Source organism: Megalopta genalis, chromosome 4, assembly GCF_051020955.1.
Source record: "Megalopta genalis isolate 19385.01 chromosome 4, iyMegGena1_principal, whole genome shotgun sequence".
In the NCBI taxonomy this organism is placed as follows: Eukaryota; Metazoa; Arthropoda; class Insecta; order Hymenoptera; family Halictidae; genus Megalopta; species Megalopta genalis.
The window spans coordinates 4,444,243-4,471,076 of NC_135016.1; the positions used below are offsets into that span (position 1 = coordinate 4,444,243).

General features: G+C 48.8%; 1 protein-coding gene across 1 annotated transcript; it reads left to right on the forward strand.

The window, feature by feature from the left end:
• Positions 1–2,488: 2,488 nt before the first annotated feature.
• On the forward strand, positions 2,489–24,998 carry flz (transmembrane serine protease filzig). Its single transcript, XM_076521115.1, has 8 exons — positions 2,489–3,067; positions 13,725–13,812; positions 19,448–21,903; positions 21,979–22,420; positions 22,734–22,920; positions 23,000–23,265; positions 23,342–23,496; positions 23,686–24,998. Exons 2-8 carry the CDS (start codon positions 13,725–13,727, stop codon positions 23,860–23,862), a joined length of 3,771 nt encoding a protein of 1,256 aa, XP_076377230.1. The 5' UTR covers positions 2,489–3,067; the 3' UTR covers positions 23,863–24,998.
• Positions 24,999–26,834: the final 1,836 nt, after the last annotated feature.

Consider the following 26,834-nt stretch of genomic DNA (forward strand, 5'->3'; position numbering starts at 1 on the left):
CCTCTCCGCGCATCTTCCGTCCGCGTTATCTAACGCGCCAGTGAAAACTATTCGCTGGTCCATCAAATGCGTTTATTATTTTATTCCTAGATTTTAAGTCGGACGCACCTTCACTGCTACAACTCTTCAAATGCGAGGTCGTGTTTGTCATAATGAAAACTGCCAAGTTTGACGTAATGCACGGTCTTTGTACAATTTTTTTCGGAGATGCCATTTACAGCCGAATGAAGTTCGATCCTTGCTCTTTAATTTAAGAAAAAAGGAAATTGGCTACGATTTTTTTTCGCAAAGTTACGGCACTTTAAAGTAACCCTTGTTACGTCAGACCTGGCAATTTCCAATATGACAAACATGCCATGACATTTAAAGAGTTACGGTGGCGAGGGTGCATCAATCTTAAAATCCAGAAATAGTACCTTAAAGTAGAGGTTTCGAGCTATAATTTAAAAAAAAAAGTCAGCATTCTACAATGATTTTTCGCGGAGTTATCGTCGGTCAAAGTTGACCAATATTTACCAACAACATTTACATTACTGAAGTAAAATATAATTTTGTCAACTTTTGGAGTCTTCTTTCTAAAGAATCTATACGACCAAAATGTAAAAAATAAATGTTTTCTAATCATTGAATAAAAGTTATTTTGTGTTTTATTGCCCATCCCAAATTGTCCATTGCTCGTAATCAACTGGAAAAGAATATAACTTAAAATAGGTATCTACAAAATGTCGATAGGTTCAGCGTTAATTTCCACTGTGGTCGTACGATGCGACTCGTATCCCCTAATTAACCCAGAGGATGCTCAAATAACGAGACTCATTAGACAACGTCAGACGAGCCCGAGGACTACCTTTCCCGATCAAACAATCGTAAAAAGGACCCGTTCGAGACGTTCGATCGCTGTCGGCAAATAGAAATCCTCTCTGTTTACCGTGGACACCGCGGAAACGAGTCGTTCGAACTTTCATCCGCGCGAACCACGGTTATATTTAGAAACCGTGCCCCGTGAATTCTGGGTTGGTGCTGACCGCGGACCCCGATTCGCGAACCTTGAACCTCCATGCTCGCGGTGGTCTGCGCCGATGCAACAGCGTCGTTGGCGAAGCGGAGACTTCCATTGACTTTTATTGCGATGCACGCATGAATCAATTGGTTTAATAACTGCCCGCGAAAGAGCCATTATGTTTCCACGATCGTAAAGCAAAGAAACCGGAATGGATTGGCCTGTCTGCCTGGCAGTTCTAACTTTAAGGGATCGATAAAAAGAGCTCTATCGGGTGGAGGAGACTTTCGTTTTGATTCTTAACGAAGTTGACGAGAGTTTCTAGGATTCTTGTTTCAGCTGGACAAGCAAAGAACAAATGGAGAAGCCACTGGGGAAATGATAACTTCGATAGCTGGTCCCAAATGTTCGGAGACCTGTACTGTCACCTGGAGACTAGATTTGGTACCGCATCGTAGAAGACTATGCTTGATAAAAGACTGTTTTTGGCACAGGAAACAAGTTTGTCTGTCAAAATAATGGCTGTTGTTTCAGGTTCTCTGATCCGTGGCATCAAAGGCTATTGTTACACATTTTCTGATCTGTGAGTTCAATAAATCTGTGAACAGTTATTTATGTAACAATGATAGTTAGAGAAGCTCTGCAAGCTTCGGTCCAGTTTCTGATCCTGGTTCACACAGATTCGTACCTATTTCTCCACAAACTGGTCCTCAAATATACGCTTTCGCGGAAACATCTGCGCCTTGACCAGCTTCTGTTAAAAACAAGCAGCTAAGGATGCTTCCGCCTTGTTTTCTGCACTCTGACAAGTTTCACAGGACTCGAGCCAGGTCCAGAGTCCCAGAAGACCACTTCTAGATCGTCGAAGAAGGCGTTGGGCCCCTTGGCGAGGCAGGTCTAGCGTCGTTGCTCGAAAATTGCTGTTGTCTCGGCGCGGGCAGGGTTCGCCCAAGCTCGTGGAGGTTGAAGCGTCGCGATACGTTTCCTGAATGGACAGATAGGAGCTGGAGCGGCGACGACGCCGATGAGTAGGACAGTGTGTCGCTGTCGTGCGCGTTGGGCCTCGTTCTTCTCCACGTGACCTGGTCACTGGCCCACTTTGATTTCTCCTGGTTCGTTCTCCGTCTCTTTCTCTCTCTCTATCTCTCCGGCACTGTCTCCGTCCGCATTCTGTCTCTCTCTCTCTCTCTCTCTCTCTCTCTCTCTCTCTCTCTCGCACTCTCAGCTCTTCTCCGTTCGATGCTTGCCTTTCTCTCTCCCTCTCTCTCTCTTTTCTCTCTCTTTCTCTGTCTCCCGCGACTGCTTCCTACCCCGACGACGGTGGCTCATCGTTTCTGGCTTTGACGACGTCCCCACCTCTTCGATGGACGATCGGTCTTCCTGGCCGCGACGCTACCTCCACCATGAACGACCTCCACCACCGTGCCTTCTCTTCGTCCACCACCACCGCCGCCGCCTTAGCCGCGATCCTCTTCGAAGGCGCCGCTTATGACTTAGCCATGCGATTCCAGCACATGCTGCGGCACGAGATACAACAGCCAGACAGGTACCATCCAGTTGACTAACCGGATGGACGAACGGTGCGCGGAACAGATCGGTGTTAGGATCGCGTGAAACACGTCAGACAACGGACCATCTGCCGTCCACGAGTGTCCCCGAACACCATCCGATCAACGATCCCGGTGATCCGTTCGCTGTCGTTCCGCGTTTGGTACCGCGGCCGATCTCGTCCGATTCGTGATCGACGTCGCGGCCGGTCCTCCAGTGCGCCACGAGGCTCCTTGAGAGAGGAAGAGTCCTTGGGAATCGGTCGACTCGACGTATTGTCAGCCGGATGGTACGCGGTTGCTGAGATCTTGGAAACGGAAGTGGCAAAAGTTCAGTGAGGAAGTGCGACCTGCCGAGGGACTGGGGTGACGACGTGTGAACCCGCGAGAGACAGTGCGCGTGACCGGTACAGAGGGCCCGTCTTCACTGATCGAGACGCAGCCGGGATTCTGTCGAGGATATAAGGCATGAGACGACGCTGAAGCATCGACGGACGTGTCTGGGTTAATACGTTGCACGGTGAGTCCGCAATCGTTTTAGTTCGTCGTGCTTTGAGCCGTTTGCTTCGTTCCGTCTTCGTTCGTTGATCTCCGTTGGTTCGTCGATGGTGGACGAACGTCGATAGCGGATCTTTCAAAGTACGGAGAGCGTAGATCGTAAGCTACAAGATCGACCTTGACAAGGGAGCAAGATGCATTTGATTGTTCTCGAGGACACTTTATGATTCGAAGTGCATTGTATTTGTCGGGCCGATCTAATGTTAAATGACTAATGCGAAATGACTAAAAATTAAACGACTAATTATCGAGACGAAGGGCGAGAAGAATGGTCATCGATTAACTAGGATGACTGGTTTTATTTTTAAAGCATTCTGAGGAGGTCTCGTAGGAACATCTTCCTAGATACCATCGCAATTAGTTTTAGTAAACTAGATATGTACAAAATATGTATAACATGATCTTTAGAAAAGACCATCAAACATTTCGAACCCTTCGAGAACGTGTTACAACCATAACGATCGCGACTAAGATTCGGACAACCGAAAAAGGACCGTCCGACGACCCGGACGGCTTAATTAACCCCGAGCGATCAGCCGTGGCCGGTGGATCGCGGGAAAATAGCGCGTTCCGGGTCTCTCGCTAAAATTACCGTGCATTAGTATGCTCGGGCCGTCGCTAAGGACATTTCCAACTATGTCCCCGGTTCTCGAATATACTGTTAGCCCATTCGGCTGGAGTGGCAGCGGTCCGGTCGGCCATGTAAACGCGGAAAAAAAAGGAACGACCGAAGATCGCGGACAATGGCGACAGGATTGTCAATGTAGAAAGTTTCGGCGTTCGATGCGGAGGCGACAAAAAGGAAATCGGCCAGATTCTGTGTCTAAGGATCGTTTATCGGAACCAGGACGTGATCAGGAATCAGCGCGATCGTACGGAAGGTAATCTAACCGTGGAGCCTGGAGAAAGCTGGGGCTCTTTCCGACTTTGGCCCGCAGTAAACGAGGCGATATACATAGAAGATCATTTGGCATGCTCCGCTGCCTCGCCGCATCCTTCTTCCCTTTTCCTCGGCGCTCTTTCACCGGAGATTCCGTCCGCGAGCCGTCCCGAACGGCTCCCACCGCTGCCACCCACGCCTGCAAGCTCAGCCAGCCGAGCACCGGTCGCCCTTTGACCCTTCGAACTTTCCCGGACCCTTAGTTCGTCCGACAAGTATTTTATACCGGTGATAAATTTCAACCTGCCGCGTTGTCTCCGCCGTTTTTTTTTACCACCGAGATTTCGAAGGTGTTAGTTACAATAACGAAGAGACCCCCGGGACTCTATCAAAGTTAACCGGCCATTCCCTGCACCCCGTCCACCGGTTTGTTATTAATCCACTTATTTATTCGCCGGGAAACTCTTTAATCAGATTCCGTAATAATCATCGCCGGTGTAAATTGGATCGGGTCCGCGAGCACCGCGAGTCACATATCGCCGGCGAAACATTTTTCTTGATCTCTAATTGAATTAGCGTTCACGCTCGAGGAATTACCCGGTTAGCGGATTAGCGGACAGAACGCGTGCAGGGAACGCCGTGTTCCGTCATTATCATTAGGAAAAAAGGATTGTACGGCGGCGTAGGGGTGTGGGGACGGGTTGGTGTTCGCATGCGAGAGCCGCTACAATTTTCTCGCGGCACTTACACGGATCATTAGATCGAGAGTCCTCGATCCGAAGTTAATGGTAACGGCGCGCACCTGGGGCCTCGCGGCTCCGCGGGCCTCAATGGAACGACGAGATTCAATGGCAAACGATTTTTCATCGGCGATTAATTATTCCGTCGAATTCGAACGAGCCGCGCCGCCGCTTCTTCTTCTTCTTCTGCTGCTTCTTCTTCTTCTTCTTTCTCCGTTCCGGTTTGCCTGCGAGGTTTCACCGGCTAATGCCCCACGATTATGCTTCTGACGCGGATCGATGACGCAAGCGGCTACATTAACCTCGATCCTATCGAAACGTAATCCTCGATACATCCCACGGATAAAGAATCCACGAGGATTCCGTTATCCTAGAAAGTGCCGCGCGCGCGGCTTAATGAACCCGCGAGACGAAATTCACTCGAACCGCTGTCCTCGACCCTGTTCACGGCCATTCGGCCCGGCAACCAGTGGGTTAATCGACCCGACCCGTTCGCCGCCTCGTTTTCAGCTGCAGACAATTCTCTTTCGCCGTGAAGCTGAACGTTCTTCCGTCGATTTCTCCGTCAGATATTTTTCCACGCGCGTAACGGGGAGGCACCACCCCGAGGCGTTAAAGAATAGGTAAAGTTCGGCAATTTTTTTACAGGTAATTACCGAGTAAAAGATTTAGTCTTTCTAAGAGAATATAAACGTCGGTTTCAGCTTCGTTTTACAATTTTTTCAAGGTAAAAATCGTACAAAACGACGAAGTTATTCCTTGTCTCCGAAACCCCTCTTCGTTAAACATTAATTGCTGACCGTCACGGTTAACAAGTGCCGAACGTCTGAATTAGAAAAATTTGGTTCATTTAAAATGTAGCCCACGAGAGTTTCGATAATCGCAGAAATGGCGGCAGTTCGAAGCAAGAAACAACTGCTCTTATGCCAAAAAAATCAACTTCAAATGCTTGCGAAAAATTAAATAATAGAAAAAATGAAAAAATACAACGATGAAAAGACTATGTTTATGTAAACATTCTATTATAATTGGAGTGCGGACTTTTATGCAAAATAAAAATTGCATACAACTGTACAGGATAGCTACGTAGAGAATTCTTTCTCGCGACTAAATGTGGACACGTCTGATGAAAATCGATAACGATCGAATCCGTCGTTTTAATTAAGTTCTGCCACGGAAACGTTCGTGCTGCATCGAAACGATTTTCGTCGCAACTGCGCACAGCCTGCAAGTCGAGTCCCCGGTGATTAATAGTAGCGTTAGGACGAGAGGAAGAGTGGGATTAATAAACAGGGAAGAAACGGGGAACGAGATTTCCCGTATTGACCCCGAGGAGCGTCTGTCACGTCGCCTTACACCTGCACAGGCTGGCCTTGTGTGTGCAGCCTGTGTTAGGTATGCCACGGTACCGGGTAGTGGTAAGTTGGTAACGGTTGTCAGCGCGCACACGGCTCGTGTCACTCTTTCCAATCGTGCTGGTTGATTTGCGCGTTTAACGCTGGCCAGGCTCTTGGTTCTGTCGCTCTAATTCAACCGTCCCGAAGCCGCATTGCGATTCCGAAAAGGAGAAACGCCGGGATCCCGGCGAGACTTGCGACCAACGATCGAATCTAATAACAGCTCGCGAACGTCGGTGGACGTCTCGCGAATGTAAAAAGGAGGAACCGCGACGAGCCGTCGAGAAAATGGAGCGAAAGATCGCGGATTGGAGTCGCGTGGAGCGGTAATTTATCGGCGATTAGTTTCTCCCGCGATTATCACCGGAGCCACGATTTTCTAATGATCAACTTCTGTCAGCGTGACCGCGCGGTCGAACGTTCCGGCGTGTTGCTCTCGTTGCCCCAGATACGGGGCCCTACTTCTGCGAGGCTGCTTAAAATGCAGACGTCGCACTGTCCCTTTCGAGTTCCAACAAAAGGTATCGCGTGTGTCGCGCTCGGACGTATTGGCACGTACCGATAGAAAGTGCTCGATTTCGGGTCTTACCGAAATTACTCGAGCGGGTCGAGCCTTTCGAGCTTCGAGACGCGTCCGACTCTCTTTTCCAGCAGTTTCGGGCCGGCATAGCATCCTCGACTATCACTTTCCACGATTCGCTCGTTGCCGCGCGCCGCGGCGGGAGGATAGGCGCGAGTCATTCGAGTCGAACCGAGGCCGATCGTGCAAAACCGATCGCTCGGGTTTCAAGCGGATCGCTGACCGTCCAAGTGAAAGCGTCCGCGGTCGGCACAGAGCTTCTGTTGCACGAGCCCTCGCGGCTTACTTTCCACACGATTTCGTTCACGGAAACGGGTCTTCGATCGACCCGCCGCGAATGAGTTGGCGGAAAAATATCGGTCAGCCGAGAGAACAGCTCGATCCGGCCGTCTCGCGATCCTCGGATTCTCGGACCGGGTCTTCCACTCCAAAATTAATGAGATGAGAACGGTGCTTCCTGGAGGATTCTGCAACGACCCCTCGTTTGCGATGATGGCTTGGATTTTTATAGGGTTAATAGAGATCTTGTTCTACAGGGTGTCCCAAAAATGTCTCGCAATCCGGAAGTAGGGGATTCCTGAGGTTATTTGAAGCAGCTTTTTCCTTAGCGAAAATGCAATCCGCGGCTTCGTTGCTTTAGAGACTTAGAGATAGAGACACCACAAAGAAACAAAAAACATTAAGTTGCATAGCAGATGCATAGGAGACAGACATAAGAATCATAATAAAAAACTATAATAAACTGTTAATTTTAGCGATATTTTTAGCACAAGTAATCATAACATTTACGAAAAATCGATCTACACTGGCACCCCAATCCATCAGGAAATCTATCCTACTAGTCTCAGTAACTGGTCCAAAATTTTGCTATGGACCTAGGTGGACCAGTTACTGAGACTAGTGGGATTGATTTCCGGACAGATCCAAAAATCTCGGAAATCAATTCCACTAGTCTCAGTAACTGGTCCCCCTAGGTGGATGGCAAAATTTTGGACCAATTACTGAGACTAGTGGAATTCATTTTCGAAATTTTTGGGATCTCTCCGAAAATCAATTCCACTAGTCTCAGTAACTCGTCCACCTAGGTCCATAGCAAAATTTCGCGAGGTGGCCGAGCCAATGAGCGAAAGCGGGCTTCCTCCGTAGGATTTTTGCAGGATCGATAAAGGCCTTGTTCTAGAAGACAGAAGATAAATTGGAGACCGGATGTCTCGAGGAAAAGTCTGATTGGTTGGACACTTCTTCCTGAAGCAGAGATGTCAAGAGCTCCAAAGTTTGCGAAATGGGGTAGGATTTCAAAGTGAGATAGGATTTTTACAGGATCGATAAAGGCCTTGTTCTAGAAGACAGAGGATAAATTGGATATCGGATGTCTCGAGGAAAGTCTGATTAGTTAGACGCTTCTTCTCGAAGCAGAGTCGTCAAGGACCGAGTACTTTGCAAAGTAAACTAGGATTTTTGCAGGATCGATAAAAGTCTTAGAAGTAGAAAGTATAATCTATCGGGGATAGACAAATATCCTTCAAAGGAACTCGGTAGGCGTCGATGAAAGAACAATTCTAGAACTACATGGACCAAGAAGAAAGGACCAGAAACAATGAACTTTGGAGGTCCCAGCAAGGTGGTCCGAACCCATCCATGTTTCGCAGAGTCCCTCCAGAGGCAGCTTTCGCTGGGATCACGAGTAACAGCGAAAAGGGATCCGGATGGCCGGATCGTGGTTTCGCTAAGAAGATAAATTGTGCGGAGCAGGACCTCTGCGGACGAACTGAGCCGCCTCTGCATCTAGGAGAACGATCGAAGCCGACGATGGAGGAGTTGGTTAAACATCGGGGCGATTTCTCTTCGACCACGAATGATTGCGAAAGAAACCGTTGATGGTTAGACGGCGGCGGTCTGGAGGATATAAATTGGGGAGAGGAACAACGGGGGCCCGGCGCGACGATAACGATGACGAGGTGAACCGTCTCTCGGTTGAGGCCAAGCCAATCGGGTCACCCAGATCCAATAACGAAGAGCAGACGACCGGGCTGAGCTTTCTCCGAGGCTCGCGTGTGCTGCGAACACGCGTCCGCGCAGAATCCTATGCACGCCGTGCCGTGCCGGTGTTCCACGCACCTGTACAAACTGCCCCCCTCGGCTGCTGACGGACGGCCAATGAACGCGGAAGAATTTTCGAGGCACTCTCAGCCGGTGTCTACACTACACACTCTTTGACTCTTTCCCCCCATGGCGAGCCACGGGGCCCCGCGAGCCCACGAAGATCGTGACCGTGTCCGTGTCCGGAGTCCGGGGCCCTCGCGGAGAGCATACTGGGTGTCCTCTTTACGAACGCATCGAATATGCGCGCTCGGGATTCCTTTCTACTTCTATGATAGACTGACTTCCGAGAGTGGAGCAACGCCCCGACCGCCAAGAACGCGACAGTAAACCACGCGCTCCCATAAAGGAGGTCGTTCGATTGTTTCGTCGCCGGCCGTTCTGTTTTATACTCGCTGCCTCCTGAACACGTTCTGATAAACTCGACGCCGCGACGATTAACCGCCGTCACTCCAATTACGTAGTTTCCTTGCAACTAATTTGTTTTCGTTTGTCGTCGCGGCAGCCTGCGCTATGTTTTAATATCTTCTGCAGCGGAATGCCATTAACACTGGCGGATAAACATCTGCGCGGCCAGATGCACTGCCGACTACGAAGAGAGTCGCTACAACCCTTTCTTCTTCCGCGAGGGCTCCAATCGACACCCATTCAACCTCTTGGCTGTGCCGTTCTTTTATAATTGTTGCAAACTATTCGAAATTAATGGGTTCATTGTACAACATCTTTTTATTACGTTGCTTATAAGCTGCACTTGCTACCAGCCGAACCATTAAAAAACAATTCGTCGAGGTTTCATTCGCATGGTCGCCTGGACAATTTCCAAGCTTACCGACGACCTATCCAAGCTTAATCTTGACATAACCTTGACATAACCTTGACATTTTTTTCGGAATTCTGACCCGCAAGCACCGTTCGCCGATCAGTTATCCGCGTCATTTAACTACCGGCACGTACCGCGAACGGTTTTAGAGGAAACAAGGTAAAATTCGCTTGGTATAACGGGCACACGGTGTCCGCGGCACACCGACGCAACGAGGATCGGAGCTTCAGTTTCAATTTATTACCGCAGCGTTTCGCTTTATCCGCGCTTTCATACGCGAAACCCGTTTTACCTTTTAGATTTATCCGCGGGAACGCGTTCGCCCGCTTGTACTCTCGTGAAATCCGCCGCGGAATCGGAAGGAGGGTAAACAAACGCCGTCGCTGTTTGCCGAGTCGTCGGCTGGAAAAATGAAGCCGACACACGCACCTGGTTTCCCACAATTTTCACGCTTTAATTCGTGCCTAGCGTTTTTCAGAATCCCGTACGTTAGACGCTGCACACCGAGCAAAAATTAACTCTGTCACGCTTTGCAGATTTCCACGTACTTCTGTTGACACTCGGACGCCGCGGCGGGGCTCGGGTCCGTATGCTCCCGGAATATTAATAATAACGTTGTGGATTCTATATTCTCTTGTAAGCTGATACGAATCTCGTGCGAGATTCTAAAGGAGTAAATGTTCACATGTGTCCCCTTAAAATAGAATAGAAAAACTGACGTGCCTATCAGGCGAAATATTTCGAAAAATGCATCGAAGAGTTTGATAAATGAAATTATAAATTAACGGAAGCATACTCGCTTTCATTTTCGTCGAATAAATCCGCCGTTCTATGCGCTAACCTTTGACACAGCAACATACTCTTTTTATCTGTAAGCTGTGCCACCAACTTCTGCAACTCCCGCAACTTTTTCGTGATAAATCTGTGCGCCGGGGAGCACTCCGAATAACGAAAGGCGAATAGAACACGGTGTCCTTGAGACGTGGGCGGAAACGGTGCAAAAGGTCGCGTTCGAAGAAGAAGCATCCAGCTGTTAGAACTCGACACGGTGGAGAATTTGGTTCACGATGAAACAGTAGCAAACGACCGGCTCGTTAGAGCTATTAGATCGCCGACTTCCTCCCCCGGAGAGCGACGTTAATCTTTTCCGCAGGAACGAGCGGATCGTTCGCGATAATTACGTTCGTCTTCGGACGGCTCTCGGTTTTTGTCGCGATCGAAGCTGCTTGAAACCGAGCGCCGCGGGAGGAAGCGAGGGAGAAACAGACACGGAACGGTCCGAAGGAAAGTGACTTCCGCGTATTCGCGCGTGTGCGGCCCGTATCGCGCGCGAATAAACGACCGAATGAAAGGGAAGGAAGATTGTCGCGCTGTCAACAGCCAACACACTCCCACGATCCAACGCCTTCGGCTCCTTCTGCCGGTTCGAACGGCTATAGACGTCTGGAGATCGAGAAAAACACTTTCTCGAAACAATACATAATAATGCAGTCTGAACAGTGCACAATTTTGTACAAAAATAGTAACCGGTCTGTGGATTTTGTGCATTTACCACAAAAATTATCCTGCTGTAAAATAGCAAAAACATTGCAAGGATTTGGAGATAATTTTGCATCATTTCCAACTTATGAGAATTATTAAGAAAATAAGTATATATCTATGTGGCTTCTGCATCTTATAATTAATTGAATTTTGTTCTTAAGACTTTGTCCAGAAATTCATTGTTTTCGGCCTCTGAGCATTATCCTCTAATTTGTTAACCGTTACTAGACTGTTTTATTTTATTCTATTTACGAATTTTCACCAACCCCCAAAACTAAGAGAACGATTTATTTAGCAACTACAGACACAAATGGCGTGAATATGCGAATAATTGTGAAACGGAGACGAAAGCGGTCGATCGTGAATGTCGTTAACAAGAATGTAACGGTATCACGTTGTCTCCTTTTATTTTGTGCGCGGCACGAACACCCCCGTGTCGCAATGATCCGTCATTATCACTGCCGGAAATAATGGACTTTCCATGATGTCCGCATGAAACGGACAACGGACAGCGTTCTTACGGCGAATTTCATTTTTACTGCTCGAACGTACTGTCGCGGCCGCCGCGCGTAACACAGCTGGTTGCGTGTGCGTAATAGCATTTTGCTATGAATCGTGAAAACGGACGGCGAACAGCACGGGGAATTGATAATTGATAGTAACGGTATCCCTGTGTCTTGACTCGGCGGATTCTTGGCCGCGCGAACGACGGGGGAACCGATTGCTTTCAGGCACGTGAAAAAAACCTGGGTGCGAAATGTTTCAGCAAAGTTCGCTAATGACTAATAGCCGTTCCGAGGAACACGACCTCATAGAACACCTCTCAATACAAGAGACCGAACAGAGACGTTTGCAAATGTCCTGCTGTTTAGCGAAGTTTCGATCCTCTCGCGATGCAGTCGATTTCCATTTTATGTAAAAATCCTATCTAAAAACCAGACAGCAGATTCTTCCTCTCCTGTTCGTTTGAGCAGCGATCCGTGCAGTGGTCTCCGCCGATGGTATCCAGTTTTGCGTACAAACTATGCGCCAAAGTGCATAGAAAATGGAGTCCTAATGCGAGAGGCAGACGCAAGTGCATTTTCAACGAAGTCAACGTCTAGGCTGCAATGTTCATGAACGAACGCCTAGGTGTCTAACTAAAGGTGTCTAACGCGTCTGCCTAAATCATTGGATGATTCGGAATTAGCGGAGAAGAGCGACGATTAGAGGAACGGCCGAAAAGGAGTCGAAGGTTCTTCGGCGAAGAAGAACTCGACGAGGCGGCGCGCTGAATGGTTCGAGTGCCGGAAGGAAGATCGAATCCGAGGAAGAGGAAGGAACTGATCGGCCGGTAGCAGATTCGAGGAGCTGATTCCTAAGAAGGTCAGAGGAACGAGGAAGAATAGAAGCAGCGACGGGGGGGAATTGGTAACTGGGTTAGCGGTGTCTTCGCGAAGCAACGCCGATCAGCTCTTCTCGCTCTCTTCGTCTTTCTCACGGCCCCTCTTGTTCCACGGCGATCTCTTCCCTTCGTTCCTCCTTGGGATCGTTTTCGCTCCTCTGTTTAGCATCACGGAGCCAGCGAATCCGTAGAACGCCTCCGGTCTGACTCGGTAACGGGATTTCGGAGCGCGTAGGGACACCGTGTGTAGCCTGTGCTCACCTCCGTCGAACACACGTGCGCGCGACCGCGTAAATCTCGCCAGGTATCGCGAGATTATCAAGCCGGCTGTAACGCGCAGGTGGACCTCGATCGAATTCTCCGGGTCCTTTCCGCGGTCTCGGTTCGATCCGATGATCCGGCGACAGTGAGTTCGCGAAAAGTCGAGTGCGTTCGTCGGAACGATTTTTCGGACACGTTCATTTCGAAACTGGAGCTGCTGGGAACAGTACAGGTGAATACACGTGCGGTGCGGAGACCTTTTGGAACTCATTTTTGCCTTCGAAGATTACGAGGCGAACAGTGCTTTCTTTATTCGGTTCATTCAACTGCCTCAATTCTAGTTTTATGAACGTAGATAAATATCGCGATCGTATCGATCATTTTAGCTTTAACCATTTCGAGCTTGATCCCTTGAACCCTTTATGTGCCAAAGGGTTGCCATCTAGATTCCCCAGGAATCGTTTCCGCTTGGACCGCGCGAATGGCCAGAATCGCGAGTGCGTCGAACGAGGAAAAACGACGCGACCCGTTCGGCGATTCGCATTGTCGCGAATTTCGTGCACAGCGCTAGGTGATCGACGGGCGATTTGTCTCCTGGGTCGGACCAGCCGGCTCAAAGAATTGAATTGTAATTGAATCCCCGTGGCGCGGAGGCTCTCGAGATGTTCTTGTACCGTTACCGAACATGCCGCATATAATATGAGCAGATTTGAAAGGACGATTAATGTACTCGACATTCACCGGCCAGAGAACTCTCCGTTCGTCGTTGAAAAGCAACGCGGCTTCTGTTCAGTCGAATCGGCTCGCCAAATGTAGGCTAATTACTCTCGACGGGTTTTTTTCTTCTTCTCGCAAACCGACAATCATCGCCGGCGAACGAACAATAATCTCGTTGGTTTTTTTTTCCTGTTGCAGATGGCTGTCGGGAAGAGTGTCCAATTACTCATCGTCATCCTTTCTTCGACGTCCGTCATTTCGCACTCTTACGTCGCCCAGGCTGCAGGTAACAATTACGTTGCGTAACGAACCTCGCCCCTCTCGATAACAAGCTGACTGTGACGCCTTTTAATCGAACAGACAATTAACAATTAGCTGTAACCGTCCGAGAGAACTTATCGACCGGGAAACGCAATTACGCCGCGATTAGTCGAATCGTTGGAGCAGGAGGGGAAATAATTCGTTTCGGATTTATCCTTGTTTTTTGCATCGTAACATTGATGTGTCAGTGTACCACCCGGCGAGTTCACTGGCCTTCTCTGGTTCACGGGCTGCGGCGAAACCAGTGAAAACTGAATTCGAAGTTAAACGCTCCGTAAACTTCCACTTTCCTATTGTTAACATTACTAACTAACATGATCGGCGACACAGAAAATTATGAAAATTTCCGCGCGCGCGCGCGCTGCAGTTCGAAAGTATCTGAACACACGCATGTTTGCAAATGCTACTGAAACAGCATGCGGGTGTTTTCTCTTCGTTTGTTTATTATTCTGTCGTCACGTCGCTAGAAATCTTTATTCGACTCCTGTTCCCTGCGTTTTATACACTTTCTGCACGAAAATCCGCGGCGAGGGCGATCCGCAATTAAACGAGATTCGAATCAAACACGAACGAACTGCACAAGTTTCTAATTTCCTCTGAAAACTATGGGGAACTAAAGAGACCACGAGAGTTTACTCGTCTCCCCAGCGAGCAATCTCAGCACCTGCCGCAGGAATGAACCACGATTTCCAACTTTTGCATTGGCGTAAGAAAAGTTTGGTCGATTTAGATTGAAGCGGACACCCTCCTTGTCGATGGGGCTGATGAGATAAATTTTGACGAAGATCATCCGTAATTTCTGTAGCACGGAATCGTCCCGTGGAGGATATCGCCGACCGTGATTACGACCGTTTTATTCGAAGAAAATTGTATCCGAAGAATTCATTCAATATATTACTCAAATCAAATTTTATTCGAAGAATTTATTTGAAAGATTATTCGAATAAAAATTCGAACAAGAATTCGAATAAAAATTCGACAAATTAATTCGAGAGATTATTCGAATAATGTTAAACCCTGATCACAGGGGAGTGTCGACGCGGCGGCAGTGAATCGAGAGAAACGAAACCGTGAAAGTGACCCGCGCCTAGAAACGTCGGTCATCAGGGTGATCTCGGATTCTTACGGGATCATTAAGGCTGCTCCCATTTCTGTTGTTCCGATGCCGATCAGCGCGGAATTCCGCGGCGGTTTCCTTCGAATTCAGTGCGCGGATCGCGTGGCGAATGTGTGTCAGCCGCGGGGGAACGAATATCTGAAATTTCTGTCGCGCATTGGGAACGAACGCGGAGAAGCTCCGGCGCTGAGAGTTGGGTGCCGAGTGCCGGGTGCTGGGTGCCGGCTCCCCGGGAGCCTCGGTTCGATGGAATTCACGACTTTCGAAAGGAAGTGAGATGTAAGTGGAATTCGGTGTCAGTGTCGGGTTCGCGCGGTCCTCAGCGACGCTTCCATTCAATCATGATGCTCGACCCGTGGATAATCCGCGAAACGACCGGCGTATCCTGAGAGACTGGGAACCCTGGAGCCGTGAGCCACGCACGTGGGAACACAGTCTCAGGCGGTGTTGACGCGCGCAATTACGCGGCGCGAACAATCCTCGCGCGCGAGAGACGCGACGGCGACGCGAACAGGAATATCTCGCGGGATCATGGCCGCGGGAAACGGGACTTTTCCTTGACCCGCGACATTTTCTTCGATCTCCACGGATAAACCGCTGGGACTGGTTTATTTACTGCCAAAGAGATCGCTCGGGTTTCTGAATGGTAGACAAACTTGTTCGACGGAACAATGAGAACGGTATGCCGTTTCGCATTTTCATGGAAGATCGTGTGCAACAGATTTTCTAGTGGTTAAACACAGCGGATAACACCCTGCGAAAATAAGCTGGATCATTATTGTGTCTTGTTACGATTCTTTGCGCCTGAGTTTGCACGCAGCAACTGAGATATGCAATCTGGTAATCACACAGCACATTTCCGGACGGCTTTATACATATCTTTATGCAAATTCTTGAATAGCTGTTAAGAGCCAGGCGCTTATCTGCCCGGTAAACACTATTTTCTAGCTAAGAATACTACGCTAGAGGACTACTTTCGTGAAAATTCTACTTCGCCGCGGTTTATCGCTGCGAGTCGCTGCTAGAAGGTGTCTTAAAAGCCATTGTCTACGCGTTGTTAATTTCGAATTAGTTCGAATCGCTCGCTAAACTAGAATCGTTTGCAATCGGTTCTATGTACTGGGTCTTATTTTGATATCTTATTACAAGGATTCGTCGTAATTAATAATTAATTAATATTAGTTTGATGATCAGTGACCTTACGTGATGATTAGCGACCCATTCTTGAGGATCAATAATCTTACACACAGAAGATCATACATCGTAAGACCTGAAGTCAAAAAATTATTGTAACCGCGACAATTTATCTTTGATCCGTTATTAAAATATTACTTTGACGATCAGTGACCCCAATTGGATGATCAGTGACAGACAGATGATCATAAACTGCAAGAGTCAAGATCGAAGAAACTACAGCGACAGCAGTTTAACATGTTTGCTACCTTGTAAACATGATGCTGCAATGATCAGTGACCCTGTTTGAATGATCAGTGACTCCGGTTTCACAGTAAACGACTCTACGTACAGAGGATCGATTAAAAACACTCAAATAATCGGTGATTAATCAAACAGGATGACCTAAACCTTTCGCTGCTGCAACAACGACGGGAACCGCAGTCGCGCGTTAACTATTCCTTACATCTATGTAAAACGCCGCCGGCGGGAACGTAAAAGTTCGCTCGAACTTCGCAAACATCGTTCGTAGCATGAGATTAGAAAATCCGAGAACACGACTACTGGCAGACGCATTTCCCGGTAACGTGGGAATTTAACGAGGCGCTGGATACGCGAGCGAAACTTTTAATGAAGCCTGGCCAGCCTCGGATTATAACTCGGCGTGTTAGCTGGAAAAATGGCGATCCGACAAAATTGTGGCTCGTTAATCAGAGCCGCACGCGATATTCTTATCATTGTGCTCGCGTTAACGAGTCGACTTGCCCGGGCGCGTCTCGTAATCGATACGACAGACGTTATTCCAGTCCCCTCCCTGTCTGTGCACACACGCCCACGCTTAATAATTGGAAACGTTGATTACATTTTCGCGAGCACGCGACACTCGTAAAAGCGGGAAACGCGGGCAAACATTTTTATCGAGTTTGTCGCGAGCCCTGCTAACGGATTGGAAGTGATCGTGCATTTTAATTCGCGGTAACCAGGGATATTGCGTTCGCCGAGCAATCCTTGATGCTATCGAGGACATCGCCAGAATTTATTAACCACTTGCATTGTAATAACTGGACGGCGAATGTTTTCGCAAAATAAAAATTTCGCCGAAGTCATGGCCATCCAACAAAATCAGATTAGATCTCGGTGTGTTCGGCGCGTCCGCGGAAAGGAAAAATCTGCATCGAGGCGGCGTCGTTTGCGCGTTACCGAGGGGGGAAAAAAAATGATGATGACTGACCCAGGAACGGTTTCGCAGCCGGGTCAGCGTTGTCTCATGAAAAATTCCTTGTCTGCCGACTGCGCTACTTCGTATCTCGGGCTGCAACCGAGATAACGGATCGGCTGGCCGAATCCATTTAATTGCCGGCGATTTGATCGCTTAATTGCAAATTTCCGAGGGAAGAATCGCGCGATCCGGTGATCCCGGGCAGCTCCGGACGAGTAAGCCGGGTCCGCTTCTCCTTGCGGAGCAGTTCCCGCGAAAAATCGACGAACAGGTGGAAATAAAAAATGGAAAAAACTTATGTGGAACGAGCTGGTAGTGCCCGTGTCAAGCACTACGGACGATGCACGGAGTAGGTCATTGTATCGGTAGTATGCAGGCATATAAGGAAGCACGTGCAGAGCCTAGATGCTTGCTCGCCTATGCCTCGGTCACCTAACCAGAACCGATCACGGTGAATACACGACGCATCGCGGCCGACAAAAACCTAAATCAACTGGCTCGGATCGGTTTTCACTAATCGGACCGCCGAAAGTTGAACAACCGATCCGGGGTCGCGCCGCGGGCCAAACAAGGAATTCGGGACGAGCGGCCTCGATTCCGCCGTGAAACTCTCCGAACGGGCCCCCCGGAATACATGTGCCGGGCCCCAAGACTCTCTCGTTTCGTTTTCAACCCGGCCGACGGACCGTTGCATGCAACTAATTGCCTCCGGGCTCGGCCACGCCGTCATTGTTCGGGCTGATTAACACTTAATCGCTAGTTTTCTCGCCTACCTAACATCGTGCTTCAACGGCATTCAATCTAACGCTGCCGGGTATCAATTTTACAAGCGTAATTCATTTAAGATCGAGGTTTATTGCATCGAATGAAAGTCAATTTTGCTTTACGATGCTGGGGCTTTAAACAGACGTATGAACGAATACGAAGCCGATCGGTGTGAGCACAGTTTTCTTTGAAAATTACTTGCGCAGTACAAACACGCGTCTTTTATCGTACGATCTTCCTTCATCAATAAACAATAAATAGGACTACGGAATGACCAAACAAAATAACAGAAAATTAGATAAAACAATTCAAGATTACTATTGACTTTCTTTTATTCGGTCGCAATCGAAATTGCGCTTTGCACTTTATTAGCGGCATCTTTTTGCAACCACACAATTTGCGAAATGCTTATTTATCTCGATTTTAAGGTTAATGAACTAACGCTGATTGGCCTCCGAGCCGTCCATATAGAGGTTCTTCGTTTAGAGGCTGCTTAATTTTTTAATAAAATTTTTGAACAAAAATTATGTGTAATTTGCAATTATCTTAAAATTCTCTACTCTGTGTCGTATCAAGACTTCTTGCTTTTAATGAGGTCGAAAGTCGTGGGTCTTCAATATAATTTGCCATAATTGTTGAAAATTAAATTGCGGTAATTAAGGGACGAACAAGCCCGAAATTCGGGCGGAGTTGGTTAATGGAACCATCGTTAATTACCTCTGGCGCGCTGCTACATTCTACTGACCGTCCAATTTCGTTCATCATTTTCATCCGACAATGCGGAGAACATTTCTCCGCGCCTATTCCACTAGCGATTCCCAGAGGAGAATTTTTACAGCTAACAGTAAAATGAAAATCCGAGACACAACGTTAACCCAGTAGAGCCGCACTGTTGCTCTTTCCCTTATCTCCGGTGCGTTAATTATGCCCCTTTGTGCCAAAGAGTTACAGTTGAACAAACTACCGGAACCATTATTATTATACCTCGAATTCCCAACAGTATGTCGGTTAGAGGTACCCACAGGCAAACTTTCTACTGTCATGCCCGTAGCGCCTACATCAGTTTATCTTCACGCTCCTGTTCGTTTTCTGCGGTATTAAAAAAAATCTCCATACCACGCCGCGTTTATTGCAAACCGCTGCTAACGGCGCATGGCAAATCCGTGCGCGGATTTGTAAGACTCCGAAGAACAATGGAATTTTAATGTTCGCGGGGGATCATTCACTTAATGACGAGATTTTGTCTGTAAATCTGCGTTTTCGACGAGATCCGCCAAATTATTGTTCACGGTTAAGATGAAAACGAGGAATCGGTCTGATTCACAGGTAGGAGACTGTTCGGCGGCTACAGGATAGTGCCCAAGGTCTGTCAGCCCACGATCCCGACCCGAGTGAAGTCCACCGAGCCAGCGATATGCATGTTCAACTATGAGTGTTCGCAACGGAACGGCCAGGTGGTCGGAGCCTGCATGGACGGCTTCCTCTTCGGGGCCTGTTGCCAGCTGCCACCGAAAGCCTCCGGCTCGAGTAACCTGGGCCAGCTGGGCAACGAGTGGACGAATCCGTTCGACGTGCACGAGATCGACCACGTGCCGGACATACCGATCCTCTTGAACGCCGATGGAACGCCACTGGGGATGACAGTGCCCCAGGACAACACCGCGAAAACCGAGACTCCGGGTAATCAGCTGACCGAGGAGACGTCGTACACCAAAATCTCCACGTTCAAAGCACCGTCGACTACGAGCAGGCCTTCCAGCATGGCGTACATCATGGACGCTATACAGAATGCTGAGAAGCCTCAGATACCGCCTCAGCCGGACATCAGTCACCTCGAAGAGGACTTCCCAGCTCTGCTGGGTCAGCAAAATATTCTGGACGACCTGTCACTGCCTGCGTTGCTGACCCACTCGGAGAACAACAACGACATCCAAAACCAGCACGACGCGGCCAATCTGAATCCTGTGACCACGCTGCTCAGTCCTGATCAGATCCTCCAGATTGCCGACCCTGTTGATCAGCTGCCCGCGTTGTTCTCTCAGGGACTGGGTCCAAATAATCACAGCTCGGCGGACACGATTCTCCTGAACGAGAATGGAACGATGTTGAACGAGACTTACAACCCCGACGACCTGTTCAAACCCAGCTTGGAGTCCAGTACCGAGTCGAGACGGGTGTCCGAGACCACTGAAAGGACCAAGGTGACGGAATCTTTGCCAACCGTCACGAAGAAGAAGCCGTTTATCGGGTCCACTTATCACAGCAGCTTCGGGACTCAGTGGATCAAGTATCCCGAGCAATCTTCGTTCTTCAACACTGACCATAGGTTCGGCACGCCTTCCATGACCAAATCGCCGATTGCGACAACGTATAGCGTGCAGGGAACTACCACCAGTCCACCTATGTTGGAGACAGACATCTTCGAGAAGGTTAGCACCGTCGAGGAGAGGGTGTCCACGAAAGACGTGCAGGCTACCGGGACTGGGAACGAGAGGACTACCACGCCGATGACAACGTTGAGCGATAAGGACGACGAATTAATTAGAGTGCCCACTATTACGTACGACACCCCGTCAGGTAACAAGAAGGACGACGCGGTGGACAAGGAAGAGCTGGCGATCAATCACATCATTTCTATCCTGAACAACACGAAGCCAGGCTCCGGGACGACTATACAGACCCCTAACTCGTCCATCAACAAGTGGGTCAGCATCGACGAGACCTCGAAGCCCTCTCTCGTCAAGATCTCCACGACCAAGGCGTCCACGCCTGGACCAATCGCTACCCAGACCTTCCCCTACGTGTTCTACAAGCCTCTGCCCACGTCAAATTACTATAACTACGAGACCGTCCCGACGGAAACGACCTATCCTACCTACCCGACGACCTACAGTCACTCTTCAAGGCCGTCGACGCAGGCCAGCAGCTTTGGATACACTCGCAACACCACTGCCAACCCTCCGGCTCCCACGGTGATCGTTCTAGGACCCCTCGGAACGGAACTATCAACAGAGACCACGCAGAAGTTGGTCACGAAGAAGCCTGAGATTCCTAGGCCCACATCGACGATCGTCAGGCCCACTTCAACGATCGCCAGACCCACGGCCGGGTCTCTGAGGCCCGGTCCTATCACCACGAAGAAGCCCAGCGTCTCTACCACGATCACTCATAACATCAGCACCGTGATCTCGAACGTGGCCACAAACAACGTCGTCTCGACGAGCTTCTTCAGCGTGAATCTGAAGGACGGGACCACATCGAAGCCTACCGTTAGCAATAATTATAGCACGGAGCCTGTGATTGCCGAAGAGCCGCAAACCTCTACCAAACCCCCCACCAGAAGGCCTACCATTTGGACCACGTTCGCACCATGGTCGGATAAGCCTAGTTTCTATCTGAAACCATCGACGCCGTCGTTAGAATTCTCCGAGGAGAACCTGACGCCGGTAGACACCCTGATCATCAAGGACACCAGCGTCTCCACCACCCTGACTATCAAGACCACGACGCCGTCACCTCAGTGCGAGGACGACACGCCGGCTCCGGATGACCTGATCAATTTCCCACCGGTCAGGAACCCCAACTTGAACATCTCTACGCCGATTTCCCAGCAGGAGAAGCCGACTATCGTCGAGACCTTCAACAACACCGGCTACCCTGACATTGAGATACTCGGGGAGAACGACATCCCGACTCCCATGTTCATCGAGGACGACGTGCTGACGAACAAGGTGGACACGTTCGTGAATAAGATCGTGCAGAGTCTGCAGGGCAACTTCCAGGTACATACTTGAAACGATTTTAATACTTCAGCACTCGTTCGCAAACGATGAAGGTCGATTTACTCCGGTTTCCAGGAACTCAAAGACGTCGTCTACAACCGCGCGAACGCCACCACGCTGGCACCAGCCACGCCCACGAAGAGGCCAGCCAGCACCACGAAGAAACCCGTAAGGAGACCCGCGACGACCACCAAGCCTTTATCGAGTACGACGAGAAGACCGGTCACCACGAAGAGACCCGCCAGTCGTCCGACTTCGGCGAAGCCGGCGGCAACGGAGAAGCCTGCTCGACCTTCAAGGCCCACAACTTTCAAGCCGAAACCGACCACAGTGACCAGCGTCACCACGAAGAAGCCTTCAGTAACGACCAAACGCAGCAGACCAACCAGAAGACCCATCACCACGGTGGCTACCAGCACGGAGGCTGTGGTCCTTGAAGAGGAGGAGACTAGCCCTGCGACTGCTGCCGAGACCACCACCGTGGCCCAGACAACGTCTTCTAATGATCTACGATCGCGTAAGTTTAGCCGAAGATGATCTAGTTTTGCCTGCTGATATGTTTTCTTTGCCGATATACTCGTTTATTTTCTTTGCTGAAGAACTCGCGTAATTTTCTTTGCTGTAGAGCTCGTTTTGTTTTCTTTGCTGAAGAGCTCGTGCAGTTTCCTCTGCTAAAGAGCCCGTTCGGATTTCTTTGCCGAAGAGCTTATTTAGTTCTCTTTGCTAAGGAGCTCGTGTAATTTCCTTGGCTGAAGAGCTGGTCGAGTTTTGCCTTCAGAAACTACTCTTCGATTCTTAAAGGCAGCTATATCTTCGTCTTTGCTCCGCAGAGTGTGGAATTAGGCCACTGGCGAGGGAAGGCAAGATCGTCGGAGGCAAAAGCTCCTACTTCGGCAAGTGGCCTTGGCAGGTCTTGATCCGCGAAGCGACCTGGCTGGGCCTGTTCACGAAGAACAAGTGCGGGGGCGTGCTGATCACAGAGAAATACGTGGTGACCGCCGCTCACTGTCAACCAGGGTAAACCCTAGCTTCCGATCCCCTTTCGACTCATTCTTCTAGCTTCTCGAAGACCTAAGTGTCGATCGATTTTGCTCAGGTTCCTGGCAACCCTGGTGGCAGTCTTCGGAGAATACGACCTCTCCGGCGAGCTGGAGGACAAACGCAGCGTGACGAGAAACGTTCGACGCGTGATCGTGAACAGGGGCTACGATCCCGCGACCTTCGAGAATGATTTAGCCCTTCTGGAACTGGAGTCGCCGGTGGTCTTCGACGACCATATCGTTCCCATCTGTATGCCGGAGGAGGGAATCGATTTTACTGGCAGAATGGCTACTGTTACTGGCTGGGGCCGACTGAAGTACAGTGAGTGGATCCTCTATCCTTCGTGACAGTTCGTATGATCCACGAATTCCTGAATGCTGATCATTTTTAATTGCAGATGGCGGAGTACCGTCGACCCTTCAAGAAGTTCAGGTGCCGATCATAAAGAACTCCGTCTGCCAGGAGATGTTCCAGACAGCGGGTCACTCGAAGCTGATCCTGGACAGCTTCCTTTGCGCAGGCTACGCCACTGGTCAGAAGGACTCCTGCGAGGTATTTATGGAAGAACCGAATCTCTCACCTGGAGCCATTAGCTTAGGGTCGAGCAATTTATTCCTCTCCCCGGGGAAGAACACCGGTTCTGTTCTTCCTCGGCCTTGTTAAATCGTCGCCGGTTTATATGTCGTTCTATTATAATTAATAATAATAATTTAAATTGCAAGTAACGTTTATTATCTTCAGGGTGACAGCGGCGGCCCGCTGGTGATGCAGCGGTCGGACGGAAGATGGTTCCTGGTCGGCACGGTGTCCCATGGAATCAAGTGCGCCGCGCCCTATCTGCCGGGTGTCTACATGAGGACCACCTTCTTCAAGCCGTGGCTACAGGGCGTCACCGGGACCAGGGGCCTGGGTAACTGAGCCCCTCCTAACCGAACTCGTCCGGCACCGACGACTCCGTGCCGGCTTGTATAAATGTACAAAGGAAGACTAATTTATTTCGTCCGGGATCGATCGAGGATCGCCGATCGTGGGACTGGAAGCTAGTTCGTTCGACTGTAACCGTCTACGTCGACCTGCACGAGCGAAAGAAGTACTCTGTGCCGAAGCTCATCGATCGTGTCGTGTGCTCCGTGTACGTGTCCCTGGGCACGCGTGTGCCAGGCGAGCTTTGCATCTGAATGAAAGATCTCGAGATCTCGTGGGCGTAATTACACTAATTTGTTAACGGAGCAACGAGCCGGCCCGCCCCGCCCCAGTTCTCGGGCTCAGGAGAGGCGGGGCTCGTTCATGTAAGCGAAAAGTTCAAACGGCGAACGACGGACTACCGAAAAAACGACAATGATCATGCGCTGGTAACACGCTGCGGTCCACTAGAGTAATTTTGTTTCAGCCGACCGGAGCCTCGAAATGATGCGGATTTTAATTGATGCAGTTAAGAGCAACAGCGAACGCGCATACGATAATTTAAAAGAAAAATAAATTTATATTCGATGTGTTCGTCTATAGAATAGACAAAGGAAACAAAATATATATTATTCAGTACAATGTTTTCCAAAGAGATTTTAACAATTGTAATATCATCATTATTTTGATGCATGCAATTTTTGTTACGTTTCAATTTCTTGTAGAATTAATGCTTTAATTATAAGCCTTTCGCAATAGTTTGGAATAATTGAGTACCATTGTTCCTGCACTATATTCGTTTGCTAGTTCGCCCAGACCTTTTTGATAGGGTTTAAAACTGGGCTGCATCAAAATAATTATAACATTACGATCGCTAGAAATTTTTTTAGAAAGTTAAAATATCGTACTTAATACTGTGTATTTTATTTTGTTATCTTCTACATGCAAAGATGGAACAAACAATTATTTACGTATAAATTTTGTATGCGTGTTCAGTTTTGCTTTTAAATGTACAGTCGCGTCGCTCGCCATTTCAACCCCTCAATTTTGGCAGAGTGTCGAGAGTACTATATGTATACAATCACGTGTTGCGAGCCTTATTTATTTCGTTGTTAGCTGTTATTTATTAAACCCATTTTTATACAAGATAACGGTCTACTCATTTACAATCCTGTCCGGTTCATACCGAACATCCGGGATTCGCGCGACCTTTCATCCCTCCGAACCGCAAACGGCGTACATCACTAATTATCCCGTTTCTGTCGCCCTAGTTCGCTGAACAAGAATCAAGATGGCTACTCCATAAGCGCGGCCGCAGAATTTTTCATCTGAAACATCTCCGCGTTCGCGTAGCAAACTTTTCATCCCCCCACACGTTCAACTTCACCTTACGTGCCGAGAAGGATAACTTCCCTTTGCTGGCTTCCATTTCGAAAACTACGTCGCTCTTATTTCTCCCCTTGCTACGCGAGAATGTATCGAATAATTCCGAGAAATATCTTCTTTGAAATGCCACTGCTTCCAGTCAGTTTTAAAGGATAACCCAACATAACCTCCAATATAACCCAACATAATCCCCAACATAACCCAGCATAAGTCAATAGCAACGATGATTTAATTTTGATAATTTAATAAGTTGACTACATCGATGCTCTGAACCTTTTTCAATCCTGCTAGCGTTTTAATACTAAACCTACCAAGCACTAAAGAGGTGTAACATGTGTCGTTTTATAAGAATTACAAGACTGAATTGAGTTAGACATCTCATCATTTTTATTATAACGTGTGTTTGCATTAAGAAATTTATTCGATCACTTCCTATGAAAGTGACTCTGTAATACCAAAAATGTTTAAATAGAAAATATGGAACCGGTCATTTTGACCGCCACGATCCAGAGATTCGTTCGACCATTCGCAGGGAGCACGCTGCTAAATAAATAATAATTATCCGACGATTAATTGACGCATCTTCCCATTCATCTAACTTTGCCGAACGCGCGTTGTTCTTTATCCAGTAGCCACCCCGTGCGTTCTCATTATCAACGAGCAAAAAGTGTCGACTGCGGCGGAATCGGAGCGACGGCGATCAGGTTTCCGGAAACAGGGAACCTGAACTGTCCGGACAGTTAATCACAAGTGACGCCTCGGCTGTCCGGGGCGATTCGCGCCACCATTTACGCAGGAAACGAGAAAGGAAACGGGTCGGAGGCCGATTCGGCGGACCGGTTTTCGTGGCACCCGGAAAACGCGGCGGACAAAGGGGTGGCTTTATTGTTCGCGGACATGACAATCCTTTTGTTGAGCGGATCCGGGGGGATTAATAACGAGCCGTGGCCCTCGACTTGGCACGGCATATCCCGCGGTTTTCGTTTCGATTTTCCCCATTCAGAAACGCGGACCGATTATAAATAGACGCGTTACACAGGTAACGCGAGGCACTTTGGCATTTCCATGGACAGGTGGTCGGGCGCCGCGAACGCGTGCATGCGACGGATGCGTATCGCGAGCACATGAACCGTGATTGCTTCGTGGTAAACACGGCGAATCGCGAATTATCCAGAAGAGAGCTTCTTCTTTGCAAGATCCGTCGGCGAGAGTCGCCGAACGGAACGAAATTCTCCTGGTCGAGGAAGCAGCGCTGCTTTGTTCACCCTTAAAAGAGATCGCTCGACAATTTTCTGCAGAATATTTCTGTGCCCCTTTTCGGTTCTTTCAAGCTTACAAATTTTCTCGCTTTTATCTTAAATTCTATAAACTCTGACTACAACGTGCACCCTACGAACCTGCCTTGAAATCCCTCAACTAATTATGAATAATTGAAACGAGACCATCGTTTTTTGAAATGAAAAGAGCACTATCTGCGATCATCCGGGATCTTAATTATGGAAGATTGAATCTTATCCGTTCGAATCCAGGGAGATTTACGTACAGTGGCCAGCAAAAGTATTCGAGCAACCGCCAAAACGCGATAACTTGTTTGAAACTGG

Excerpts from the sequence above, each read along its gene's own strand:
- flz (XM_076521115.1), top strand. The coding sequence starts at position 13,725 with ATGGCTGTCGGGAAGAGTGTCCAATTACTCATCGTCATCCTTTCTTCG. Across the intron at positions 22,921-22,999 it reads GCCGCTCACTGTCAACCAGG|GTTCCTGGCAACCCTGGTGG; the intron begins GTAAACCCTAGC and ends GATTTTGCTCAG. Across the intron at positions 23,497-23,685 it reads GTCAGAAGGACTCCTGCGAG|GGTGACAGCGGCGGCCCGCT; the intron begins GTATTTATGGAA and ends TATTATCTTCAG.